Source organism: Apteryx rowi, unplaced genomic scaffold, assembly GCF_003343035.1.
Source record: "Apteryx rowi isolate R43461 unplaced genomic scaffold, aptRow1 scaffold_331, whole genome shotgun sequence".
Taxonomy (NCBI): domain Eukaryota; kingdom Metazoa; phylum Chordata; class Aves; order Apterygiformes; family Apterygidae; genus Apteryx; species Apteryx rowi.
In genome coordinates, this window is record NW_020449764.1 from 195267 (window position 1) to 220413 (window position 25147).

The window sequence follows — 25147 nt, forward strand, 5'->3', positions numbered from 1 at the left end:
GTGCCRTGAACGGAGATCATTGTGCCTCCTTATGTGACTGGGGTTCTTGAGTTTCCACACTATCAGCGATCTTGCAGCACTCCTTGCTAGAAGAGATAGGGCTGATTTAGTTTGATGGGTGGCATTTTGTTTGTTTACAGGGAACTAATAACCAAAGCAGTGGCTTCTGTCTCATCTTGGCTTCCATCAGGAGGTACATTCTGTCTCTTCCTTCAGTAACTGAACTATTGCAATATGCCACCTTTCCCCTCTGCAGGGTTTTTCTCGAAACAAGAAAATTGCACTGTCTAGTTTCCCATCTGTTGCCCGATTACACGCAAATAGAAACAGCCGGCCTTGTGAGCAGAGATACAGGAAGAAGATGGGGGGTGCTGCTCTTCTGCGATAGCCACTAGGAGAGACCAACTGTCTGCTGCTGTCACAACCTCTCCTTTCCAGAGAGGTTGGCACAAAGCCCGGGCTACTTTGCCACCTCGTGCCTCTCCCCCTTCTCTTATCTAGCTGTGCCACAGCTTCCCAGGCTCCTGTGTTGGATAGATCTGCCACACCCATTTCACTTGGACAGATACTTCCTTTTCCTAAACCCACATAACTGCCCAGCTGGACGCAGAAAATATCCTTGGAGCCATAGCTGGTAAAATCTGCTCAAAGGTTTAGTAGAGGTATAGTGAGGGAAAAGGATTTATGATAATGACCTTTATGTGAGGACTAATTAGACTAAAACATGCTTTAGGGGACTAAAACAAGAAAACTGCGTGTTGTAAAGTCTTCAAAGAAATCACACAAGCTAATATAATGTTTAAATGGAGGAAACGATCAGAAATGATACYTCAGGAACAGAAAGTTAGAGGACGGTGAATGACTGGCTACTGAAAGAGCCCTGGGCAGGTGCAAAGACCTTTTCCTCTGCATGTGCAGGTATGAGACTGCAGGGACAAATGGAGATGAGGCAGACCTTGAAAAAGGCTGGGGGTCAGATTTCTGGATATTTTAGCACTTGCAACTGAAAAACTATTTTTAGTACTGGCAATAGGTTTTGCAGTGCTCATAAATAAATTCAGCACTCCAAATCCTGAACATGCTCTTTTCCTCCTATCCAGAGCTTTAACTTTTGTTGTTCCTGAGGCCTTATGCTACAGCTGCCTCCTTGCCCACAAGATGGGTCAATCTTGAGGCTGCTTTCCTCATTTAATTAGCAGTTGATTCCTGCAAGTGACATAAGATGGCAAATGGTGGAAGGCACAGAGGCTCTCTGGAAGTGTAATGAGCTCAGCAAAGCTCGCTGGAGTCAAGGGCAGGCAGCAGTGGGAAAGATGGGGAGCCTAAGGAGAAAGCTCCTCGTCCAGCTCCTGCTGAACCTGATGTTAACAAGGGTCAAATCAGTGTGAAATGCAGAACATGAGCAGTGAGGCAGGGTGACCTGTTCCTCTCTGGGCTCTGCTGAGGGACGGCACCAGTCTGGCTCTGCTGGCACRATGAAGCTGCATCTTCCAGCCCGTACCTGTTCCTAACGGAGCTATTTATGCTGCAGAACTAGAGGGAAAAAAAATCTATGGCATTTTGATTTCTGTTCTCCTTTTCCAGCTGTGTATCTTCTTAGACTTTTAATTACATGTGTCTTGAATTTCAGATGTGAGGCCTACAAAAAAAGTGGAAGTTCACTTGCTAGTAAAGCTTCTATTCAAATTCTCCACGACAGGTTTTTCTAGTTTAAAGGCAAACAGCACATGCAATGTTAACTTCACGTGGYGTGCAGTTAAGGTAAAACTGAAAGTTTATGAAAATCTCGGCTAGGCCCTTCAAAGAGGGGCAGGGGGAGCTGTGCTCTGCGGCACCTTCCCCTCCTCCTCCCCCCCCTCCCCCTCCCGGGGGGCTTCGCGGCCGCCGTAGGCGAAAGAGAAACCAGGGCCGCGGCGCGTGAGAGCCGCGCGAGCCCCGCCCGCCGATTGGCCGCTGCCGCCGCGGGGACCCAGTACACAAACACTGCCTACCTCTCCGATTGGTCTTCACGGGGAAGGGGCGGGCTTTCCTCAGCTGTCCCGTTGTGATTGGTTCGCCCTAGCGGAGTGGGCGGGGCCGCCTGGCTGTAGCAGTATTTCAGCTTTCCTGCGGGAAGGGGGCGGGGCTTGGCCATCTCTTCCCTCCCCCTTTGATTGGCTTCAGCGGCAGGGGTGAGGCGTGTCCAAGGGTGCCTGCGTTTCTGATTGGCTGCCGGTGCAGCGCGTGCGAGTTGTCTTCCCCGAGGAGGGCGGAGCCGGCGGCCGCGGCCACCCAATGAGCGGCGGCTCCTCCCGGCGGCACCGCCCCCGGAGCGCTGATAAGCGGCGGCGCCAGCGGCGGGGGGTCAGTGCGGTTGGGGCGCGCGGCCGGGCCGGGCATGGCGGGGGCGGCGGCGGGCGGCTCCTGCTGCCGCGGCGGAGCGGGGGGGCTCCAGCCGCTGCGGGCCACGGTGCCCTTCCAGCTGCAGCAGCGCCGCGGAGACGGGGGCCGGGCAGGTAACCGGGGCGGGGCGCGGAGCCGGGCCGGGGACAGGCTTGGCCCCGCCGAGGCCGGCGCTGCCGCGGGGGGCGGCGTGGGGGCGGCTGCCGGTTCCCCGCCTGCCCTGCCGTCGCGGGGCCCGGAGCCGCCTGGCTGCGGGACCTCGGGAAGGTGCTAGCGAGGTTCCTCCCTGTGCCGCCGAGGAGAAGCTGCCTTAAAGCTTTTCTGTATTCGCAGGTGCCCAGAAAACATTAAAGTAACGTCCGAGGAGCTGCTAAAACCATGGCGCGCTCGTGAGGTTTTTCTTAATTGCTGCTTTGTGGGTGGAAGTGAAAGAAATAAGAGAACCTGGAGCAGATGAGAGAGGGGAAAGCAAAACCCGTGTGCGGGGGGAGGGCGGTGAAGGCAGGCGAAGACAATGAGCTACAGAAAACTTTAAACTGCGAGACGCTGCTCCTAGCATATAGCCAAAGCGGCTTAAATCCTGCACGTGGATTCTCGCCGTACGGCCACAACGTGATCTCTGGGGTCAGCGGATCCCTTTTCTGGCCCGGCCTGTTTTAAGGCAGGATGTGTTACTTTCTGTGGTCTTCCATTACAATGACTTCCCTATTTTGAGGTGGTTTCACAAAAACGGAGCCCTTTGTTTTATATAACTGCACTGGCTTGGTATAGAAGCAGTAATTTGATTTGCGCTAATAGCAGTTCATCCCCAGTTGCATTGCTGAGATTTTTCTGACCACTTCAAAAATGCTTGTTCAAGTGTAACTTTTCAGTGAGCTGATACTAACCTTTGGCTTTTCTTTATGTCTGCATTACTATCGGCTGTTTGTGGGACTTCTCTTGGGTGTTGGATTGTTACATGGCTATTCGTTATTATATAGACTATTAAAATACTACTTTTACAGCTTTTTTTTTCTAGGTTAAATATGAGATTAAGCAGACTTCTTAAACAGCAAGAAACATTTGTCGGACTTTGGGCCAACCGATCTTGGTAGCATCCATTTAACATGCTGTTCTCTTGTTTAAGCCAGCAGTTAGTTAATCCGCTTTACAGAAGAGAGTGCTGTAGCCCATCCTAAAGTGAGAATTAATGGCCATTCCTGAAGTGTTGTGCATTTCATTACTTGAGGCTTAGAGTAGTTCCTTCCACTGGCAGGGTTGGTATTGATCACAGAAGCCATTAAAGAGCATTTTGCTCAATTTATGCTTGAAATAAGTTCATGAAGTAAATTGCATGTTTCTTTGAGCACTAGTCTCTTACTCCCTTCCCTCTCAGTGGTCGCCTGAAATTCTGAGGTGAAGTTGCTGTTAATAGGGCAATTACGCAGTAGTTTGCTTTATTTTGTGCAACATCCCAAATCTCAAAGAAAAGCGAGCCAGACTGCCTCTGTTCCTTTGGCTGTGTTAGAGCTCTGCACTGTGCCCGCTCTGAAGCGCAGTGAACCCTGTACAGCTTTCGGAGGGTTAGAAGGCAGGAGCTCCACTGACATGAACCAGAATTGCTGGTCTTCATTTCTTCCTGGCTCTGTGCCTTGCTGTTCGAGCTGTAGGAGCTTGAATTTTTCCTCTTGATCATAGTCATTTCATATACAGCTTTGGAAGTATTTGAATTTCCATTGCTCTGTGCCTCAGTCGCTCTTCATAAGCTTCAGTTTGCTCCCTGCGTGTGTGGGAGCTGTAGCAGTAAACTGGCTGGGTTTAACTGAAACTTTGTCATGGTGATTCATAATCTAACGCTTTTGCTATTACCTTTTGGGAGCCCAGCACGGAAATCTGTTGCTTTCTCAAGTCTTTCCTCATTCTGCTCTGTTGACTTTTTGAATTGCTCTTGAGCTGCTTGGTGGCCGGTTTCGGGGGTATCTTGGTTCTGACTTGTGGCTTTAGAAGAAGAGGTGCAGGGTGAGGGAGAGGTGCTGGGTGACCCTGGGTCTGATCCTGCAGCTGCTCTGTTAATAGAGAATCCCATTGAAATAAGAAGCAGCTGTCGAATTTCTCAAAGRGCTTCTGTTAAAAGGAAGAGCTGGAACTGGGGGGTGTCAGGAAGCAAGTCTAAGAATACTTAGAAATGAGTTGTCCTGGTGTTTGGAGACCAAGATGTGAGGGCTTCTAGCTGTGAATCTGATATGTGGCATTGGTGTTGATGTCTTTGTTTTTAATTTCTTATCTCTTCAGTGATGTGGCTTTTGGGAGTGAAGCAGATAATTTACTAGCGTTTGATCCTTTTCAGGTTCAGGCCAAACCCATCCCTGTGGCATCCATTTGTGTCAGAGTAGGTGGCTCTGAGGTGCCTGCTGGGGTAGTCGGAGTTCTGCAGGTGCCCTAACATTGGCACGATTGCGTGTTCTCCAGGGTGGAATGAGCTTTATGGAAACTTTGAAGTTTAATCCAGCTAGTGGCAATACCTGTGCTGTTTGTGGCTTTGGTTGTTTCCTTCAAAGTCCACACCGAAGTGCAAGCTAGTTGGAGAACTTCTATGCTTGTATCCACACTTTAGCCTCCCTGAGACTGTGCCTTCGCTCTTGTGAATTCTCCTTGGTTGTAACCCCAGTCCTCATCATCTACCACATGACTTAAACCTAATTTCTAAAGTGGGATACCGAAAAGGCTTTGTTTTTTTATCAGTATGACACTGAACAAATGGGATTGTTTAAATTCCAATATGAATTTTAATTTGCGGACCCATTGGTGAACATAGTACTTTGTCTGTGTAAGCAGGTAAGCAATCTTCTTTGCCTACTTGTCTAAACTGGATCATGCAGAGAGAGGGAGAAGAGGGAGTCTATTGGAAAAGCAAAGCAACTTCATATCTTAGTAGTTCCACAGGCTTTTTCTGTGCACTCTTAATTTAATTAAAAGTTTAGGGAGTAACATGGGATGAATAGCTAGTGATACGGAGTTACCTACTACTTTTTTTTAACTGGTTTTGGAGTAAACTTGTTGAGGAGAGAAGACTGGTTGGCAACTGCCCTTGTATCTTTCCAATACTTCATATGTTTATCAGTGACACTGACATAGGAGAGGGACAACAGTAAGATGTAAAGATGCAAGTCTTCATCTTTTAAACCTACTTGGTTGATTTGGGGGACTTCAGAGTGGCTTTGACAAGAGATATCTAGTACTTCATATATTTCACATTAACCCTCTGTGAAACCAAAGCTTTACTGATGGTCTCTTTTCAACAGAATTCGGAGGACTCCACCAGATTTCCCACCGTGACCACCCCACCTTTATAAGAATTATGCGGTGCCTTTTAGCTTTTCAGGAAGTTACTGTTAACTGAGGTGACTCATCTACTTGGGATTTTGTTGCTTGCCTGCTAACTTGCCTGTTTTTTGAGTTGTCCAGTTGTTTTTGCTGTGTTGATCCTGCTAGAGTGAGACTAAGTGAGCAGACTGCCAAATATCTTTATTTGGTATCTGAATGAAACCCATGCCTGGCGTATATTATAGACGCAGGCTAGTGGGACGCTRTTCATAGGCAGTTCTGTCTGAGTGTATGTTTAGCGAGATGAAAATGTTTCTTTAGGAATAAAAATGTCTGTTTACCACTTGAAAGTGCTGTGGGATTGCTGCCTACATGGTAGTGATGCAGCAGAGCTGTTAATATTTTTCTCCTCCCTTCCTTCGCTACAGGCATCACAAAGCGAGTGTGAGGGTCTGCTTTTTTTCCCCCCCTAGTCTTATTGGTTGAACATCTTTAGTGTTTCAGGCCTTGCTGTGCTTAACAATTGTTATCTGATGGGGTTTCTATGTCCTGGGGGATGCATATAAAGGCTTTCGTTACTAAAATAGTGGTCCAGGTGCTTGTGGTGTGTATGCTCTTGAGTTTTCTTTTGTGCTATGAAGTGACACCTGTAGTTTTTCAGGGGTGTTTAAACAAATGAGCAGGGGACGCTTGGATTCATAATGTTTTATATCCTGAACCCAGCTGCTTTGGCCAAAGGAGGGGTGGTTCTGTACAGCGCTTCGACCTTTCAGGTGCTGTTGTGGTCAGTTATTCCTGTCACTTCAGTGGGAGTTAGATGGCCCTGAATTGTTGGGGCTGATGAATTCTGCCATTTCCCCTTCTCCTGGCATCCGAGTGGGATAACCAAAGTATTGGTTACTTAAAGTGTTCAGGAAAAAACGGGAATGTGATGACTTTGTTATTAAAATTATTTGCATTTTAGATTTCTACTCTCAGGGTAGGTCATGTACAAATTGATAAGTTTTGTTTTGGTTTTGTTAAGCATCTCTTATTTAATGTATGGAGTGAGTCATTCCCTGCAGTGGGAGTGAAGCAGTGGTTCTGTTGATCAGAGCAGGAGTTACGGTAGTGAGCTTGTCTAAATTGAAAATTTATGTGTTAGGAGAGGGGTATCTCAGCAGAAGTGGTAGCTCAGTTTGTATTAACGCTTCCAAAAATAAAAAGTGAGGAGAAGGAAGAAGAAGAAAAAAAAAAGAAACCCTTTCTCAAGTGTGGATGCAGTAGTTCTGTCATGGGAAAATTTGTGTTGTTGCATTGCGCAAACAGCTGCTTCTACAAACTTTGCTTTTCCAGATTTTGGAGTTCATCCATAATAATAATTCTGCTTTTGTCTTTACAGTTCTGTTATGGGTAAACAGACTGATAGAATTGAGGGGCGAAGCACAAGTAGGGTGTTGTAATGGGAAAAGTAGTCATGTAGAGACTGGTTAAGGATGGGAACATCTTGAAGATGCCCTGCTGTTGCACTAGCCCCAGAGAATCCTGCTTCTGTGCTATGGAATCAAATCACTCTTTGTGTAAAACATAGCTGAATACAATACATGGCTCAGGTTTGAAGTCAAAAGCATTGCAGGTGGCTTTGTTTAATGTAGAACGAGTTTCTCGTACAGTAATTGGAGCCCATTCATGGCATTGCAGCCCTCAGCTGATACTGATCATACCTTCACTCTAAACTCGCTGCTCCCAGTTTGGTAGCCTCTGGATACGGGTGTGGGAAAGGGGAAACAAAGGACACATCTATAACTAATCTTGACTTGTGTTGACATTCTGTGGGTGAAACAAGTTTTTCCCTGCTTTAAAATGCTGGAGATGACATTTAAAAACAGAAATTGTGGAGCAGGGGGATAGGGCTGCACAGTAAGTTTGATCTGTCCCTTTTATAGCAGTGTGTCCCAAGGGAACTAGGGAGCTCACAGATCATTTTCCCTGGGTGGATTTTTCTGTGACTCTTTCAGTTGGAGTTTAACAAGATTTCATTGACCGTAGCAAAGTTTTCAACATCTGCTGGGTAGGGTACAGAACTGAAAGAACCTGGGCACCGATTTGTGCAGAGAAGAACAAATTCTATTCAAGGCATGTAAACATTTTACAGTCTAATGACTGCACAGTGTAAAGGACTAACGCTTGGCCTAGCTTTGTGGCAGAAATGTTGAACACCAGAGTGCAGTGAGTTTTCTCTATGCAAAACTCAGAGGTACTGATAAACTCAGATTTACTGCATAAATGGCAAAAACTTTAAGCTGCATTAACTAAACCAAGCTGATCTTGGCACTTCCCTCATAACTAGTGTAGCTGATGATGACAGTACTGATTTAGTGTGATTCACAGAGTTGTACAAGAAGAGGGTATAAACAGACCAATAGTGTTGAACCTGTTTAAAAATATATATATTCCCTCTTGGAATTTATATTAGACATTTTTGCATTAAAAATCAGTAAGTTTGTGGTGCTGCCATTCCAACCAGCTGGTAATTCAGGGGTGACTGTACAGGAAATGAGGAAAATATCAGAGATGATGCTGTGGTTAGTCCATTCCTTGACAATAACAGAAGATAATTGTTTCCATGCCTGCCTGGAACCTGCTGCATGACTTTGGGCAAGCTGCTTCTCCTGCCTGTGCCTCAGTTTCTCATAGTTTGTGTGCCATCCTTTCAGCCTGTAAGCGTTCAGGAACAGGAATTACTGAGTTTGTACAGTTCCTGGCATGCTCGAGCCTGAGGCTTTTTTTGTGCAACTGCTACATGCAGAATGCTGCTGTGCTTCAACTCTGTTTAGGTTAGCTGTAACAGCAAGCTAATGCTCTTAGTTTTGGTACTGTGTTCTCCAAATTAGAAAATATGCAGGAAAGATATCGGTAAAGTATATCAGATGTTGTGATTTTCCTGCTGTATATTCCCCTCTGAAAAATTGTTTCAGCAGCTTCATGTTGGGCCTTCCAGGCAGGTGGTGTGGTTGAAATTAGTCATAAAGACTACTTTGAAAGAGTATGGGAGAAGGGCTTGCCATAGAATGTTGATGTGATTTATGTAGATATATGTAAATAAAGGACAAGAAGCCTTCACTTTTTTCTTGTTTTTCAGCTTGTTTGTAATCCTAAAAATATCAAGGATGTCTTATTCTGTCTGGTTTTTGTTCTGCTTCGTTTTAGCTGTGCTGGAAGACTTCCAAAGGCTTGAGAATCAGAGGTGTTCTCACCTTTTTGAGTTTGAGAGCTGAATCTTTTGCAGTGATCTTGATTCCTAGATGCTCATCAGCAGTTGATTTAAGTAGGTTTAACAAAAACAAAAACCACAGCTCTATCTTCATTGCTTGGGTTTTGCTCTTCTGGTATGGATGACATGGATGATCCTAGTAGTTCCTTAGTCATCTGTATTTTCCCAGAACAGAGTGAAGTGAGCCCTGAATATCTAAAGTTTAAACAGGTTTTTGCTTGTTTCTAAACCACCCATAGCATGCATGAGAGGTTGCCAGCCCTTCTGTTTTTTCTAGTTCTTCCTTAACTTTAAAAGTATAAAAGCCAGTCCAGAAGTGCTCCCTGCATGTATCAGGGGATAAAAGACTGGTTTGCTTGAAGGCCCCATTGAAGTGGTGCCTTGCATCAGGCGAGACTTAGGAAATGTGCACTTCAACCAAAGACTTTAAGTTTGAGGATGTTGAAATTCTTCAGATTGTTTTATCATTTGAAAAACAAACTTTGAAAGAATTAAGATAAAGGTGAAAAGTTCAGCTCATTTCCTCCATTAACTGGGTGTTTAGCTTCAGCTTTAGGCCTTGAGCTGTTTTTGAGGGAGTTGCTTCTTAACGCAGTGACTGTGTCCAAAAGGAAAAAAAAAGCTTGAACTGCTAATGTCCCTTATTAATTTTCTTCAATGATATCTGCAGATGCTCTGTCCTTTGGGCAGCTCTCTCCAGCTGCACTCTAACGCAGCTTGTAACCAGGGGAGTGATTACAAGGCCTGGAATTTCTTGACTTGTGCTCTTGGGCCAATTCTGAAGGCTTCAGCCCTGCTCAGCGAAGCCTGCAGGGCAAGTCATTACTGAGCTGTATCAGATGGGAATCCAGCTCCCCAGCCTGGAGATTTGGTTGTAGGATCCTCGTTGCCTTTGCTGGAGGCCACAACTGGATGGTCTTTTTGCTTTCCTGACGTCCTTGGTCCACAGGTTGCTGTTTTCTGTGCAGGACAAGCTCTGAAACAAAGAAAGATTCTTGTGGGTTTTCTTAGAGGGTTTTGGGTTGGGAACAGCAGGTACTTTTTTGGGGTGTCTTGAGCTGTGCACATATGGTTTGAGCAAGAGTCATGAGGGACAGTGTGGTTTAACCACAGCTTCTGTCCCTTCACCGGAAGGTGCAATGRATTTCAGTGCTCTGAGGGTTTTGCATTTCTGTATTAATGTGCACTGAAATGAGCAAAGAGCTCTGAAATCCCGTTCTGATCTGGGTGTGAATTTCCCTTGGGTTTTAAATCTTAAAGGCAAAGGGATTATAATTGTAAAATATTGCCAGAGGTAGAGAGGTAGAATACTTCCTTTGTGGAGACTTCAGGTGAAAAGATGCCATATGTACTGAGCTGTTAGGCTGATCCTGCTACGGAGGTGTTAACTGTCCTTTTTTTGTAGGAGCAGCTGAGGGTTATGTTTATCACTAGCTTTTAATCTACCTATAAATTCCAGGCTCAGCCTCCTCTTTGAAACCCCTTAACATTCAAATTGTTCTTTTTCTCTCCTCATACATATCAATCGCAAGTGGTTGTGTTACTGCATTCTTGTCTCAATTGTGTTACTGCTGAACATAATTTTCCTTTTCTTCTTTTGGGATAAAGTGAGATTTTCTTTCCCTAGGAAACGGAGACTGTGTTTGTGTTGAACCTTCAAAGATCGCTTACTGGTCAGCCCACCTCCCATCTTGTACTGGAGATCTCTGCATGCCTGCTTGGCTTCATTGTCTCTTTTTAAATTTTTTTTAGAAGACCCTTCAGATGGTGTGGATTTATAGCCTCATTTGTCCTTTGGTGCCTTGAGTAAGCACGTTCCAGCAGTCTCTTCTGGGTCTCTTACTATTTCCGTTTCTGGTAAAAGCTTGAGATCCTCTTTGTCTCCTCCGCTTTAAAAGGCCTGTCTGTAGCCCTCTTTGTGGGGAGGATATTCTTTTTCTTCCAAACTTGTATGACCTTTCATCTCCCTGCCTCTCCAGCTCTTGGTCTTGCTCTCATTCCAGTCTTGGTAGTTAGCTCCTGACCATGCCGTAAATTCCTGTGAAATGCTTCTGCCTTCTAGTGTGTTAGGTGGACTTTCTGTAGCTTACGAAGCATGGGATTTTAAACTTTAGTAAGAATGGGCAAAACTCTCTGTTCATCTCCTTCTAGGCTTTCTGGGATTCCCAGAGCAGAAATACTTATTCCCTTGCATACTACTAAGTTGTCCTCAAATGGCTTGATAGGTTAAGAGTATTCCCTGGGAGTGCTTTTGGCATACAACAGCAGTGTGTTGGGGTAGAGTATGCCATGAGGAAGTACTGGGCTGACTGAGATGGTAGCAAGCATAGTTTCTTAAATCTTAACACCTCTTTAGAATGTGAAAAGAGTGCAGTGCTATCTTAAAGATTGGGAGTGTTCAATAGATGATTCTGTTGCATTTCTCCAGACTTGCTAGTCTGAACATGCCAAATTTCCTTTTTACTTGCTCAGTCTGCAAAAAAAGTAATTAAAAAAAAAAAAAGAATATATTTCTGGAGCTTGATTGCTGCTGAGAATATTTTAGTCCTGTTTGGCAGCAGCCTGTCAGGTAACCTGATTGACTGTGATGAAACTGCAGAGAAATGGAAATGAGCTTTAAACACGTTATAATGCTGAAGCTTCRGTTTTGATCTTTATTTTGTTAACGCTTCCAGTACTAGTCACTGTACTAGAAATGCCCAGCTAAATTATTTCTTGGCCCTCAAAGGAGATATTCTTCTTCCTCTCTGGCACTGGGATGAAATGGCATCTTTCACAGTGAGATTAGATGAAGTGCGATTCCCTAATCTGGCTCGTGGATCATTCATAATACATCATTAGGTAGTCCTGAGTATGCCTCTTGTCCGATTACATTTTAGAACATGAAAAAGAGAGAAGGGAAGATGCCAGATTCGCTTGCTATGTATCAAGGCAACCTCACCCTCCTGCTTGTTCGGATCAAATCCAGCGAGCTCTGGGTGATGTGGCCATGGCTTGGTGTCTGCAGCAGTTTTTGTGCTAGTGAAACTGCTGGGTTAGAGCTGTGACTTCTTCCTTTTCTACAGAAACTATTAAACAATACAGTCTTTTAAGATGAACGTGGTAGGATAGCTTATTTCCTTTCTCATACAGGCATAACTGTCCTGGTAAGCAAGAGTAACATGAGAACTGTGGCCATGTGTGTCTGGGTCGTATCACTTGAACTGTGTCCGAATAGCTGTGGTGCAAAATAGTCTTGTAGAGAGATCTCCCTGATAGATTGTAGGAAGCTGTTAAAGATTAAGGAAGCGGTACTGGGGTGCAATAGGGGACACTAATACTCGGCCGGCAGCCCGGTTGGGTGTGGGTTTCTCAGGCTTCCAGCCTTGTCAGGAAAGAAGTTTCTGCGTCACAGGGTCCTGCTGAGGTTTGCCAGGCCCATGAGAAACTGTGCTTGGGTATTTAGGTCRTCTTACTGCCTCACATTAGCAGTAATCTGCCTAAGATGTGTGCTGTAAAGGACATTAGAAGGTGCACAAGTAGGGAAAGCTGATACAGAACTTAATTAGGTATAAGTTCTGTAATATTTGGGCAGAAGATATCTGTATAAGTTGATTATTGGCAGAATTGCTTGGGTTCGATCTTAGCTATACCCTTCCTGACAGGTTCTCTCTGGGAAGCTGCTTATGACTCTTGCTTGAGCCAATGAACTGGAAAGTACATCCCAAAACCATTTGATTTGCCTTGATATTACAGAATGTACATAAAGTGAAGGCTGAGATATCGTGTTGTTCCATGGTTTAGAACYGATTATGCTTGAATGTGGACTCTTCTTTTAAGCTTCATCACTTTAAGATAGACCTTTACATGGACATATTCCAGAAATGTCAGGGTCTGAGTCCTTAAACTTCTAGGCATTCTTCTGATACTAAAGGGTCAATTTCCCCAGGGTGAAATCTGGAGAGGGAAGGAAGAAAGTTTTACAACTCTAAAAAGAGAAGTAGTGGGAACTTTTTGTTGTTTGTCGTCATTTTAGGATTCAGCTGTGCGTATTTGTTTAAAAGCAACTCTGGAAATTTTGGGGTAGGAAATTAGAAGTCATTTTAGTAGCTTTTTTGATAAACTTACTGAAGATCTCAATTTGCTCTTAGATGCAGAGATTGGCTGGCCTAGGGAGACTGTTCAGGAAGCTCTGAGCTCCCCAGTGTTGACATAGTTGGGAAAGATTAGRGAGAATGCAAACCCAGGACTCCAGCACTAAAAACGAACTGAAAAGTTTCCACTTTTAAATGCACGTATCACACTGGTCTCTTTAATTTCTGCCTGTGCAAAAGCCTGGTGCAGCAATGGGGGATAGCCAAATGGCTCTCGGAGATACAGCGACGGTTCTGTTATCTTCAGCAGCTTTACTGTTGCATGAAAAGTAAAAGTGCCCCAACCTGAYGCTTCTCAGCTGTGTAGCTGGCTTGGACCAAATCCAGAGCTCGTGGCCAGGTGGCAGCTGTGCCGGCTCGGTGTGGAGGGATGATAATAGAACTGAGCTGTAAACAGGACGCTCCACCCTGCCTCAGCGCCTCTCCTGCGCCCTCTCCTTGTGCCTGAAACGCTCTCCGGCTGCCTGCAGGCCTTTGCACCCCGGTGAGGGGCAGCTTRCCTCCAGCTGGCGCCCTGGTGTCCTCCCAGCTGACCCACCCTTCTGGGTGCTGCTTAGAAACAGAGTTGTGCTTCATAAAAGGGAAGTGAGGTTCTTGCTTTCTATATATTCATGACCTTAGATGTGTGCATTTGTCACCCATCCTGTGTGATGGGTGCAGTTGTTGCAGCAGGAGGTCATGTTCCTCTGCTCTGTCACGTCTGTCCTTGAGGTCCCTGCAGSCTGCTGAAGAGCTGATGCTCACTGGTGTCCTGGAGAAGGTCTGGAGGCCAAAAGTGACCCCGGATGTGCGGTGTTTTGGAGGACTTTGTGGAGGAGAGGGAGTAGCTTCTCATCTGGCTACAGTGGACGTGCGCTGGCAAAACACAGTGTGGGAGAAAGGCTATCCTGTTGTGATAGCGCTCGGTTCTCCTGCCAGCAGCCTAGTCGGGGAGAGCAGCGTGAGAGGAAGAGACAGCTGAAGTCATACGTAATGGAGATGCACAGCCTGTGGGGGCAATGAGGCGCTAAAGAGGAAGCTGCAAATACTAATGAGTTTCTAAATTAGAATTAGTGGTAGCTGCCTTGGACTGTTAAGTGTTGGAAGCGGGGAGCATGTCCTGAAGTGCCAGTTGGGCTGAACACAATAAGCCTTTAATCCTGTGTGGACCTTACGAGGTGTGGCTGTAGTGCAAGGACTAATGCTGCTCTAGCCCTCCCGTGTGGCTTTTTGTTTCTACTCTTTCCTCAAATGGTGTTCTAGCTGATTAAAAAAGATGTATTTAATAGTGTTCTGGAAACAGTCTCAGCTGTTTCTGAGCCCGCAGAATGCCACGCAGCAAGTGCTGCAGAGCCTTTGGATACGAAGGTATTTGGCAAACACAGCGGAGTCCTTAACAGTCTTTACACTGGTTTTAGTGTGGTTTAGCTTGCTACCTGCCTGCCATGCCCTGATTTCAGGGAGGAAGGAGAGAATGTCTGTACACAAAGCACCTGGAGCAGAGCTGCTCATGGCATTACTAATATCTTGCCAGGAGGCCACAGGGCCGATTCTAATGTGCATGGCGATTTGCATGCCTAATCAAAGCTAAATGCAAACAAACTTTTGTGCTGGCTTCAACTTGCCTCTTCATTGCTACCTTTTTTGGGTTTTGGCGATAACGCCTTCTTTCAACTACAAGGGTGACGACAAAGCTACAGAAGCGAGCAGCTATGCTGTATATATATATGGGCCATCCATGCAGACCACATCTAGTTTGGAGCTTACCAGGATGTGATCTGAGCAGCAAAACGTGTGTTGTATGTGTGTCCTTGCCTTAGCCTGCCAAGAGAGACATTTGGCATCCTGTACTCTGCTGTTGGCTTGCAGTGGAGTTGTGCTGGTGTACATCATTACTGACATGAACTTAAACTAGTTTTATTTACAAAGCTTTTCTGTTTGTCCGAAAGCTACTGTTAAGAAAATACTGTCTGAATAGACAGTGTAGTCATCTCATGCAAGTTGCACAAAACAGAACCGGAACTCCTGGATTTTAGTTTGGGCCCAGCCAGCAATTGGCTATGGCAATGAGCAGATTTCATATCTTCATTTTTGGTCTTTGAGTGAATGCCCACAGCTATTAACCACGCTGAGACTCGCTTAGTCCTACTGGAGGAGCCAAAACTTTGCAAACGTTCTCGTAGCCTCCTTGAGACTGGAAGCAAGCGTTATCCCACTTCCTTGGGGGGAAACTGAGGTATGTGGCTTCCCTTCCAGTGTTGGGTCTTACCATGGGTAGCAGCCTGGCTTCTCTGACTACGCACCGTGCTCCAGCTAGGAAGAAATATGGCCCTATAGGCAGTGTTTGTAGTTCTGTAGTGCCAATGCAGAAGAATTGTGGACACGCAGAGTATTTCACTCTGTTGTGTAGTAGTTCCCTTGACTTTGGTGGAATGTCTAATCAATGGTTTCAAGCAGCCACTTAAGGACTGCAATAAAATCTCTTGTTCTAGAGAAGCAATCTCTTGGTGATAAGCGTGAGTACGGCTTTCTGCAGTGGAGTGGAGTGAGTAGGAGGGTAGGCTGGGGAGTCTATCCACCAGCCCTTGCTGGCCCACTCTGCTCAAGTGGTGTTTCTGGTGCTGTTTGCTTTTGACAGCTAACTATGAGCAGCAAAACTGCACTGTACTGGCTGGGCAGCAGCATGGCCTTGGCCCAGCAGAGCTTCTGCTACTGTAAGAGTGGGGACTTGGTGGCAATATGACTTTGGTTCCCACGAAATATTTGGACTTCTTCAATCCGTCCATCCTAGTTCCTGTCTTGTAATCCTTGCAATGGATGTGGACGTGGTAACTGTGATAGCTGTTACTGTGTCTTGGCTTTGGAAGTCTTATTTTTTTTTCTTTCTTCCCCTTGTCTAGCTAGCGTTCCATGTGCTGCTGCTACTGAAAAGACCTGCCGGCCCAGGCAGCCCCGTGTGCGGCGCACCTCTTCGTTAGACACCATTGTGGGCTCATACCTCCTGGGACAGTGGCCACGGGATGCTGACGGGGCTTCCACTTCGTGCATGAATGACAAAGCTACCCAGGTATAAATGCTCAGAGACTGTGCATGAAGTCTCTGGGCCAGGAGAGGGTTGCAGAACTGAAACAGACTGTGTAAACTGAGGATGAGTAGAGAAAGCGTTAAATTTTTCATCTGTCCAGCTGCAACTTTCTAGGAAGACTCTTTTTTTTTCCTCTTTTGCTTCTCAGCTTCAATTCATTCCACTTTGGTGCAGAGTTAGAATTTCCTTGGCCTTGTTTGGAGGCAGATGGCCTCTGGCTTTCTGCTCCAGTACTGGCTCAATGCTACTTTTCTTCTGGCTTGCAGTTCTGGGCCAAGTCCTTATATAACACTTGCGGGCTCTGTGCCACACACTGAGAAGTCAAGGGTGCTCCCACAGAAGGGCTTACGAACATGAACAGCACAGCTCTCTGCTGTAGGATGGAAAAGKTCCAGACCTCGAGGAACTCTTAGCAACCTGTAAATATTACTGTATGGCAGCAAATACCACTTGCCTATCTGCAGAGGTGAAAGAATTCAGAAGGATAAGAGCATCCGTTTRGTTAAGCAGTCGTTTATTTAGCACATTCAATCTCTGTTAACTTGCTGTTTGATCTTTGCTATTCAACAATTTATTACTGGGCTGTTTGCAGGAAATTCTCAATTGGATTCCAACTTCCATTGTCCTTTTCCAATGTGTTCTTGCCTGCTTTTGTTTCAGTTCTGGTGCCCAAGCCCTCTGCTGAGGGCAGAGGGCATGCTGAAAAGGAAAGGAAAGAATTTGTCTAACTTTATTTCTGTGTCAGGGAAGCACACTCTTCCTTTCTGTCTTAAGGCAATGGTGGGAACATTTAACCGCAGTGTTTTGGAACTGCAGCTACTTAGTTTTTCTTGCACATGGCCCTTTTTGGGAAAGTGTTGAAGAAGAGACACCTCCTTCTTCCCAGAATGGAAGATACCACTATGTTAATTCTGACTCTACTGAATATGGAGCCGATCAATCAGCCTCTGCAGTGAATAGGCCAGGTGTGCGGCAGTCTTTCATCAGTTATCTGAAGTGTCTGGCAAATGCTAATTTTACCTTGCAACATGCCTGTGAAGCAATTATCTCTGCTGTTACACACACACACACACACACACACACACACACACACACACACACACAAASKGGGGGGGGGGGGGGCGCTGTTAAATGACTTGCCTATTGTTGGGAATAAAGTCCTGATTTCTAGACTGCCCTGTGTATTAACAAAATGCTCCCCATCATAGCCTCCAGGACTTTGCCACTCCTTCCATGTTTTCAGGCCTAATAAAGTTATCAAACTTGGGACTTTATCTGCTAGCCAGTACATGTTTACTTTCCTTCTCATGCAGCTACTGATCAGCTGTTTTGCAGAGCTCTGTAGATTTGCTATCTTAAGGTGGTTAAGTGAGATACAAGTGCAGGTGCTCTGTGTGGGGGTGAGGATGGCAGCAGTATACATGATTGGAGCTTGTGGCTTTAGCTTGCTGTGCAAAGCATTTTCTTCTCTCATTTTTCTGAGGAAGCGGTTTTGCCACAGTTAGTACAAAAAGTTCTGTAATTTCCTTCTGCCTTGACTTGTCTGCCTGTGAGAGGTAAGATGCATATACACTCTTTCAGGCCTTCCTATTGCAAAGAGCGTCTTTTCTTCCTTTTTAGGCCCTATTTCTCTGTGAGCCGTTCTACAGTGCTTAGTGCTGTGGGTATCAAAGCAATGACTGCAGAGATGGTGCTGAGGGTAGAGATCTGGAACCCATTAAGGCCCAAGGAAACCACTGCTGTGAGCCCAGTATAGGCAGGAAGGCAGCCCCAAGAGCAATTTTATCGGGCTTCGTTTCCAGGTGCCTGTCAGACCGGCCCAAGTGACCTCTCAAACAGGGGGTCGAAGGGTGCTGTTACTCAGGAAACTTCTGGTGACTCACGATGAGTTCCTCTGACCTCCTGCAGTGCAGGAGTGCTCCTAGGAGCTGGAGCTGAGCTTTCCACAGACCTGCCTATTGCAGTAACGTGGGATGGGGCCGGGGTCTGTCTTGTGTCTCTCAGATCTTTGACGCTTCTCGTGAGCTTTCTTGTACGTGTGATCTACAGGGATGTGAAATGACACAATGTTTTGGGATAAATGGTAAATGATGTTGGAGTTGTTTAGGAGAGAATATTCGAGGTGGGAAATGAGATCAGAAGTGCTGCGTGCTAAAACTGCAAGGTTGGTCTTGACCACGGGGTTTCCTATAGCATTGGTCTGTTCCTCAGCGTTATCTGGTGCTGTACAGAGATAGCAGCGACTGAAACTGTTCTGGACTGCTCCGAGTTCAGCAGGACTTCAGAGTAATGGTTCAGACTGAACCAACTTCTTTTCTCAAACCAAGCAAGCTGAGCACTGTAAATTAAATGGAACAAATTCTGTACCGTGTTGTCTGCTTACCGGCATTGCAAAAAGGAGCCACAGGCAACAAGACAAGTTAGCGTTAGCGGTGGAGAAGGCGTTGCACTCTGCTTACAGTGTCCTGTGTCAGGAGGGGTTTAGCTCAGAGCCTAAAACTCAGGAGAACGTTGGATTTCTGCCTCAAAATCACCTGTATCCAGTTACAAAAGGAAAACCCTGTACCTCTTGGGGTATTTTGCCCTGTTCCTTTGGATTGCATAGGTTTTAAAACTCCTTTTGAGAGGAGAGGCTTCTGTCTTCCTCCTGACTCAACAGGACTGTTTAAAACAGCTGCTGTTCTTGCAGTAGCCCCTGGGGAGATCAGCTAAGCTGCTTGGAGAGGAACCGTTCTCAGGCCCTTGCACCTTCTGGCGAAGGAGGAAGGAGGGAAGTATCATCCAAAGCCTCCCACAGAAATGGCAGGCAGCAGAGTGACACAGGGTGAACGTTGTGAGAGGCATGGAAATGTGATGTTGGGGGAGAACATGACGGCTCCTCTCAGACGATGTGCCTCGGGACCGTTCTGACGGCTGGAGTCTCCCACCGAGTGCCAAGCTCATTGGAAGGAAGTTCACACCCTTTGCTGATCAGATTAACAGCCCCTTTTTGATGGCCATAGATGTTCGAAATGTAACTGTTGCTTGGGAAACAGCTGTGTAATGTGGTGCTGAGGCTGTTTTTCTAAATGAAGAGAGTAAGCTGAGAACTGCCAGCCCTGAGCTGGAGAGGCAGCTGGGTTCCTCCAGCGCTCGGAGTCTGCGGGCCAAACGCTGGGTTTGGTTACGCCTTTGAACTCTGATACGGGAGCCTGAGGTCTCCRCAGCGAGCTGTGTGTTCTCACAGTTGGGTGAGGCTTTTCCTCTCCGTAATGCTTCTCCCTACATTGAGTGCCTGCAACCCTACGTCACTTTTCATCAGGCCAGAGCCGGTGCAGGCAGCGCGGGGGGGGCGGTTGTGGTTATTTCTCTGGAGTAATGCATTCGTGTGCTTTATCTTGCCAAGTACTTGTTGTGATTAAGCCGCTAACTTCTGAGTAGGTCTCTTGCCATGTGTCTGTGTGGTCCAGATGAGGTGCAGTTTTCTAACAGGCACAAATTTGGTCAAAATTACTTGGTTTTGGCAAATTTTAAAAGATAGATTCTCTTAGTGTATTTCACTGAGCATTATATTAATGGGGGAAGGCTGGAATAGGACAACGGATGGGCAGTAGTTGGTCACTTTTATTCTTTGGTCTCTACCACCAGTCTCAAAAACAGTAAATGTTGTGATTGTTCTCAGCCGTGTTTCTCGTCACTTCAGACTCCAGTGTCCTGGTATGAAACAGAAGTGGGGAAAGCCAGCTCCAGTACTCACAAGCGTTCTGCTTCTTGGGGTAGCACAGATCACCGCAGAGAGGTAAAAGAGACCACTCCCAATGCTTGAGCAAGATTGTGTTTGCAGCTAATTTGTAGGAGGTTCCTGCTTGCATGGGAGGGGAGTGGGAGGACAGGGATGAGAGGTTACTATAGGAGATGAGACTTTAGCCCTTATTCTGAGCCYTAATGCTCTGATTTAACTGGAGGCTGATCTTCTTGTTGGCTTCCTTTAGCAGCAGCCATCGTAAAGAAGCGCCACTGAAGCTCTGTGCGTTGCTTGTAGGTGTTGTAGCATATGTGGGTTCCAGCAGGGCCTTGTTCGTAGCTTTCTGTAGGTAGAAGATAACCCGGATCTACCAGAGGAAGGCACGGGCCACATTTTAATGGGGGAGTTTGACCAGGCCTTGAGAGTACTTCTGGTCTGTCCTTTGAGAGGTGGCCAGAGCTGCTTGTTGTGTGATAAACTGTCTCTATTTTGGCACTTCCTTGTGGGTTGGAAGAAAGGGGGAGGAGAGAGAAGAGACTGTCCTTTTTTGGTGGAGGAGCATTGGCTTGTCTGGTTCTGTAGCTGAAACTTTGTTTGCTAGATTGCCAAACTGAAGCAACAGCTCCAGCGAACAAAGCTAAATGGCAGAAGTGGCAAAGAAAAGGAGAAGAGCTCCCCACTCCAGGGGGACCATGCTGTCCTTGGATCGCTCAGGGTATGTTCAAGTCTCCCTTTGCTGTCRCTGTATGCCCTAATGAGGTGGAGAGCAAACTCCTGTTTCTGCTGGCAGGTGCCCAAGCTGTTCTCTGACTTCTGCTCTCATGTCTGAGAGGAGAATTTTTTTTCTCCCCCTACATACCCCTTCTTATCTCCAACATATCCCTGCGAGTGCTTTGATTTGCAGCTAGTTTATCATGTCTTTTCTRTCAGCCTTCTCCAGTCAACCTCCTGGAAGGCTTTAACTGAGCTCTGGAGAGCTGTGGGAGATGAGGATGTAACTGCTCTGAGCAGCAGCTGAGTCTGCGCAGAGGTAACTCACTTCTCTTTGTCTGACTCTGGATTGTTACAGGACTCTCCTTCGGGRTTCCTTTCTCCATCTCCCGTTTTGAGGCTCAGCCCCTGCTTACACAGGAGCCTTGAGGGGCTAAACCAAGAACTGGAGGAAGTGTTTGTGAAAGAACAGGGAGATGAAGAGCTTTTGAGGGTGAGTGAAGGCCCCTAGAAGATTGCCCTAATCTCCCAGGTGGTCTCTGAAATCCTTTCTTCTAAGGAYGTTGCCAATATCTTCCTTGGCCGTGAGGACAGTCTGCATGTCTAGGATCAGTTTGTGCTAGGCATATAACTTGGAATTGGGCCAAGTGGCTGCTGGCTTCCCTCCTTAAAACTCGCTCATGCTGTGGGAGATGAGCCAGTGGTGACATCGGGACAGATGACATCTCATTGACAGCTATAAGGTGCTGTATTAGACTGGCATCCAAAGGCTGCTTTGTACTGTGGGGATGTGGGAGAGATGATCCCCGACAGCTTGTGAACTGGGGTGTATCGCGGTACGCAGAGGGGCCTCTGCCCTTTCTCTTTGCCTCGGGACTAACTCCTTGAAGTGGTGGCTGTGCCTGTATCAGGACCCAACACCTCCAGTAGCTGCTGTCTGCTTTCCTCTCCCTGCACCAGGCTGCTGCTGCATCATGAGCCCTCCCCTCCCCGTGGGCAAGCATCCAGCTTGCAAGGAAAAGGGGTTTCTGTAGGAGCCTGGAGAAATGAGTCCAGTCCAGCACCCTTCATAGTTTCTGGGCCAGAGGGGTAGGATTCCTTTGGCCAGTGTAGGTGCAAGTGCTGTTAAGCTTTTCCACTAGTGTGAAAGGGGGTTTCTCAATCTGTTTTGCTTCCTCTCTAGATCCTGGATGTCCCAGATGGCCACAGGGCACCAGCGCCAGCCCAGAGAGGCTCTGGAGACRCATTGCTGACCCTGGAGCCCAGCAGTAGCAGCTGCAGCAGTCTCTCTCTTTCTCCTTCCCCTTCTGTGCCCCTCCACCTTTCTCCGCACACCCCAGTGAGACTGGCAGCGGAAGAGCTCTGCTCTGCTGCGGATGAGGTGCAGCCAGATCCAAAGGAGAAAGGTAAATACTGAAAAGCGAAGAGGCTGGGAGCTCAGGGGAGACAAATGGTGCCAGTAGTGTGGCAATCTCAGTGCAATGTCTCCTGTTTCATCCCTGTTTGCATGTTGGGTTGGAAGCTGCAGTTAAGATGGGGGAGGAGAGGGTCTCAGCCAATTTGGCTAAAGCATAATGGACTCTTAAGGTTCCAGTAATTAGCCTCCAGGTGGTGGTTTCCAGTACTAGATGGGGGATACAAGCTGGGAATGAAACAGATCTAATGTTGTGGCTTTGGGATATTGTTGTAGCCTGCAGCCCTGGGGTCTAGAAAAGTGTGTCTGGTGTTGATTTAAAGAGCTCTGTTGGTTTCCTTTAAAATCTTCTCAAAAAACATCTTCCTTTCTTTCTAGAGGATGGCAGCCCTTCTCCAGTCCTGGCCTTTGCTTCTTCTCCTCGGCCTAACCACAGCTACATGTTTAAACGGGAACCTCCTGAGGGATGTGAGAAAGTCCGGGCCTTTGAAGAAGCTTTGTAAGTATGAGGAGTCATTGGCAGAAGAGAGCTCACATGAGGTTGGTGCTATAGCAGGATGCTGGGCTGGGGGCAGTGGAGGCTTCTGTTGCTGCTGCTGTTGCCACCTCCTGTTCTAGAAAGTGGGGAGCTGCCTCTAAAGGAAATACTCTCCTAGCAGAAATGTGGCTGCTCATGTCCTGGTGCAAGAGCTGGAAATCCAAATCAGTAACCCTCAGACATGCTCAGAAGGACCTTTTGGTTCCTTGCCCTTCCCAGGCAGTAGGTTTTTCTCAGCCATCACAGCATCTTGAAGAAAAAGAGCTGGTTCTCCTATAAATAAGTGTGCTTTTGAAACAAAACAGGCTCTTCATACTGCTCTGCAGAGCCTGTTCTGTGCCTGAAGAATGGGCCAGCTCACCGTAACAGCAATGCAGCTTTTAGTCAGGCTCTTCGAAGACTGCAGAACTCCGTGTGTTTTCCCTGCAACTGCGGACCCAACAGCTCTGTGCCCTTGGGAGTGTCTGTCTCTAATCGCCTCCACTCCTCTCTCTCCTTCAGATCCCCCAGCCCCGATCAGACTTTTCAGCCTTCCTGCCCAGATAAGAACAAAGTGCACTTCAACCCCACCGGCTCTGCCTTCTGCCCGGTCAGCCTGGTGAAGCCTCTCTTCCCAAACGTGGGCTTCCTCTTCAGGGGATTTCCTGCTTCTTCCAGCCCTGGCACGGGCTCGTTTACATCCTGTCAGTCCTCGGCCCCCACCCCATTCCTTGGGGTGCGGAAGGACCCCGCAGTAGATGGCTTTAGCGAGGTGTCTAAATCGTCTTCGCTGAACTACGAACACTGGAAGCGTGGCCAGCCGGAGGAGAACGTCGTCTTCCACAGCTCCCTTGTGGTGTGAAGCCTTGGGGAAGGCTGGCCGGCCTCAGCATCTCGGGCTCCTCAGCGCATCTCAGCCAGCCTGCGGAGACGAGTGCCTTGAAGTTGGGACGTGACAGCTAAGAGGCAGCCCCGGGATCGAGAACCGCAGCAGGCTTCCTCCGAGGATGACAAAAACTGTGAAGTGCAGTGTGCCACAGGACTCCTCGCTGCTGGCGAGGCTCGTTTCTCTGAGCCTCCCCTGTTCAAAGCACTTTCCTGTGTTGAAATGTCTTTGTTTCCTGTGTGATTGTTTTGCTGGTAAAGAGCAGCAGGGCACTGCTGCTGTGAGCAGAGGCAAACTCGGACTCCCTGGCTCTGAATGAGGTTGATCTAAGAGAATTCAGGTGGAGCTTCCCAGCCCTTCTCCCCCCTGAGGCTGTCCGGGCCTTGCTGAACCCTTGGGAGTGGGAAGGGGGGAGAAGGGGCTTTTAGGAGAGCTGCTCTTGGAGAAGGCAGAGCCTGGCCAAGATGCCTCTAGAAAATATCCATTGGAGCAGAACTTGATGTGTATCTGCACTATTAGGACAGCTCACTGCCTTGGATTGCAGAGCACCGAGGTGGTGTGAGGGGCTGGGGGGGCTGTGGATCCCTGATGGTGCCTCTTGGGGACACCTGGCACCTCAAAATGAGCCTGGAGCTCTGAGGAGCCCTGGGAAAGCCCTGCCATGTGTGGGAAAATGCAGATGGCTAAACACTGGCCTGTGCACCCCCAGCGGCACACGGAGGCCCTGTGTGCTGGAAAGCTGCTCGTGTGCCTGGGGCGAAGAAGGCATTTGCTGCTCTGCAGTGGCTTTCCTGCAGGCGGGCAAGGGTCTTCCCAGTGTCTCGGCCTCCCTGTGGGAAGAAGGGTGGAAATTAAAGGGGCAATAACCAAGGTCCTGCTTGAGGGAGGCTGCTGCTATAGAGAAACTATGTGCTGCTTTCCAGCCATGGGCCTGGGCAGCTGGGCTGGGGGTCGGGGTGGGGCTGCTCTGCTGCACCTGGGGATGAGTGTTGCACCCGGAGGGGTGACGGTTGGGACCATGTCTGGGCGGGAGCCCCTGAAACATGCCAAATCCAGCAGTGCTGTCCCAAAATGATGCCTTGGACAGCAAAGCGATAACATGGGAACATTGATTGTAATGCCTCTCGACAACAAAAGTATTTGATTCGTGTTCTGTTGCAAAGGCTCGGGGTTGTTCTGAAGGAGCCTGTTTTCTTGTATTTGATGTAGAAACTCTATTTTCTTCCAAAGACACTATTTTTGCAGCTGTTTGAAGTTTGTATTTTATGTATGTATTGCAGAGCTTAAAGGAGGAATGTTAGCTTGAAGTTCTTGTCTTGTGTTTAGAGGAGGGTTTTTTTGCAGATCCTGATATTGCCAGTTAAAAGGAAAAAAAAGAATAAATATTTCAGGCATCCGAAGTACCTCTTTTCTTTGGGGTTTAATATCAGCGGGAGGCTGGGGGGAGTTGAGCAGCTTGCTGACAGCCCGCAGTAGCGGTTCAGCAGCGCGGAGGCAGCGGGACCCGCGCGGCGCCCTGCTGGCAGGCCCACCCCCGGCGGCTTCGCCACGCCCATTGCGCATGCGCGCACCCCGCCTGAGTCGCTTAGGCGACCGCCCGAACGCCGACAGGGCGCCGCCCGCTGGCTCCGCCCCCGGCCGCCGAGCCAATCCGTATGCTCCACATCGGGTTACGTCACTGTCGAAGACTCCCTAGCCGAAGGCCCCCAGCCTGGGGCTGTCTGCCGTGCCGCCTGGCCCGAGAGCCGCCCCGCGGCTGT

At 47.5% G+C, this 25147-nt stretch overlaps 1 protein-coding gene across 1 annotated transcript; it reads left to right on the forward strand.

The window, feature by feature from the left end:
- Positions 1 to 2377: 2377 nt before the first annotated feature.
- On the forward strand, positions 2378 to 24787 carry FAM117A (family with sequence similarity 117 member A). Its single transcript, XM_026071879.1, has 8 exons — positions 2378 to 2495; positions 15951 to 16117; positions 19818 to 19913; positions 20461 to 20574; positions 20929 to 21063; positions 21754 to 21976; positions 22363 to 22483; positions 23024 to 24787. Exons 1-8 carry the CDS (start codon positions 2378 to 2380, stop codon positions 23361 to 23363), a joined length of 1314 nt encoding a protein of 437 aa, XP_025927664.1. The 3' UTR covers positions 23364 to 24787.
- The last annotated feature ends 360 nt before the right edge of the window (positions 24788 to 25147 follow it).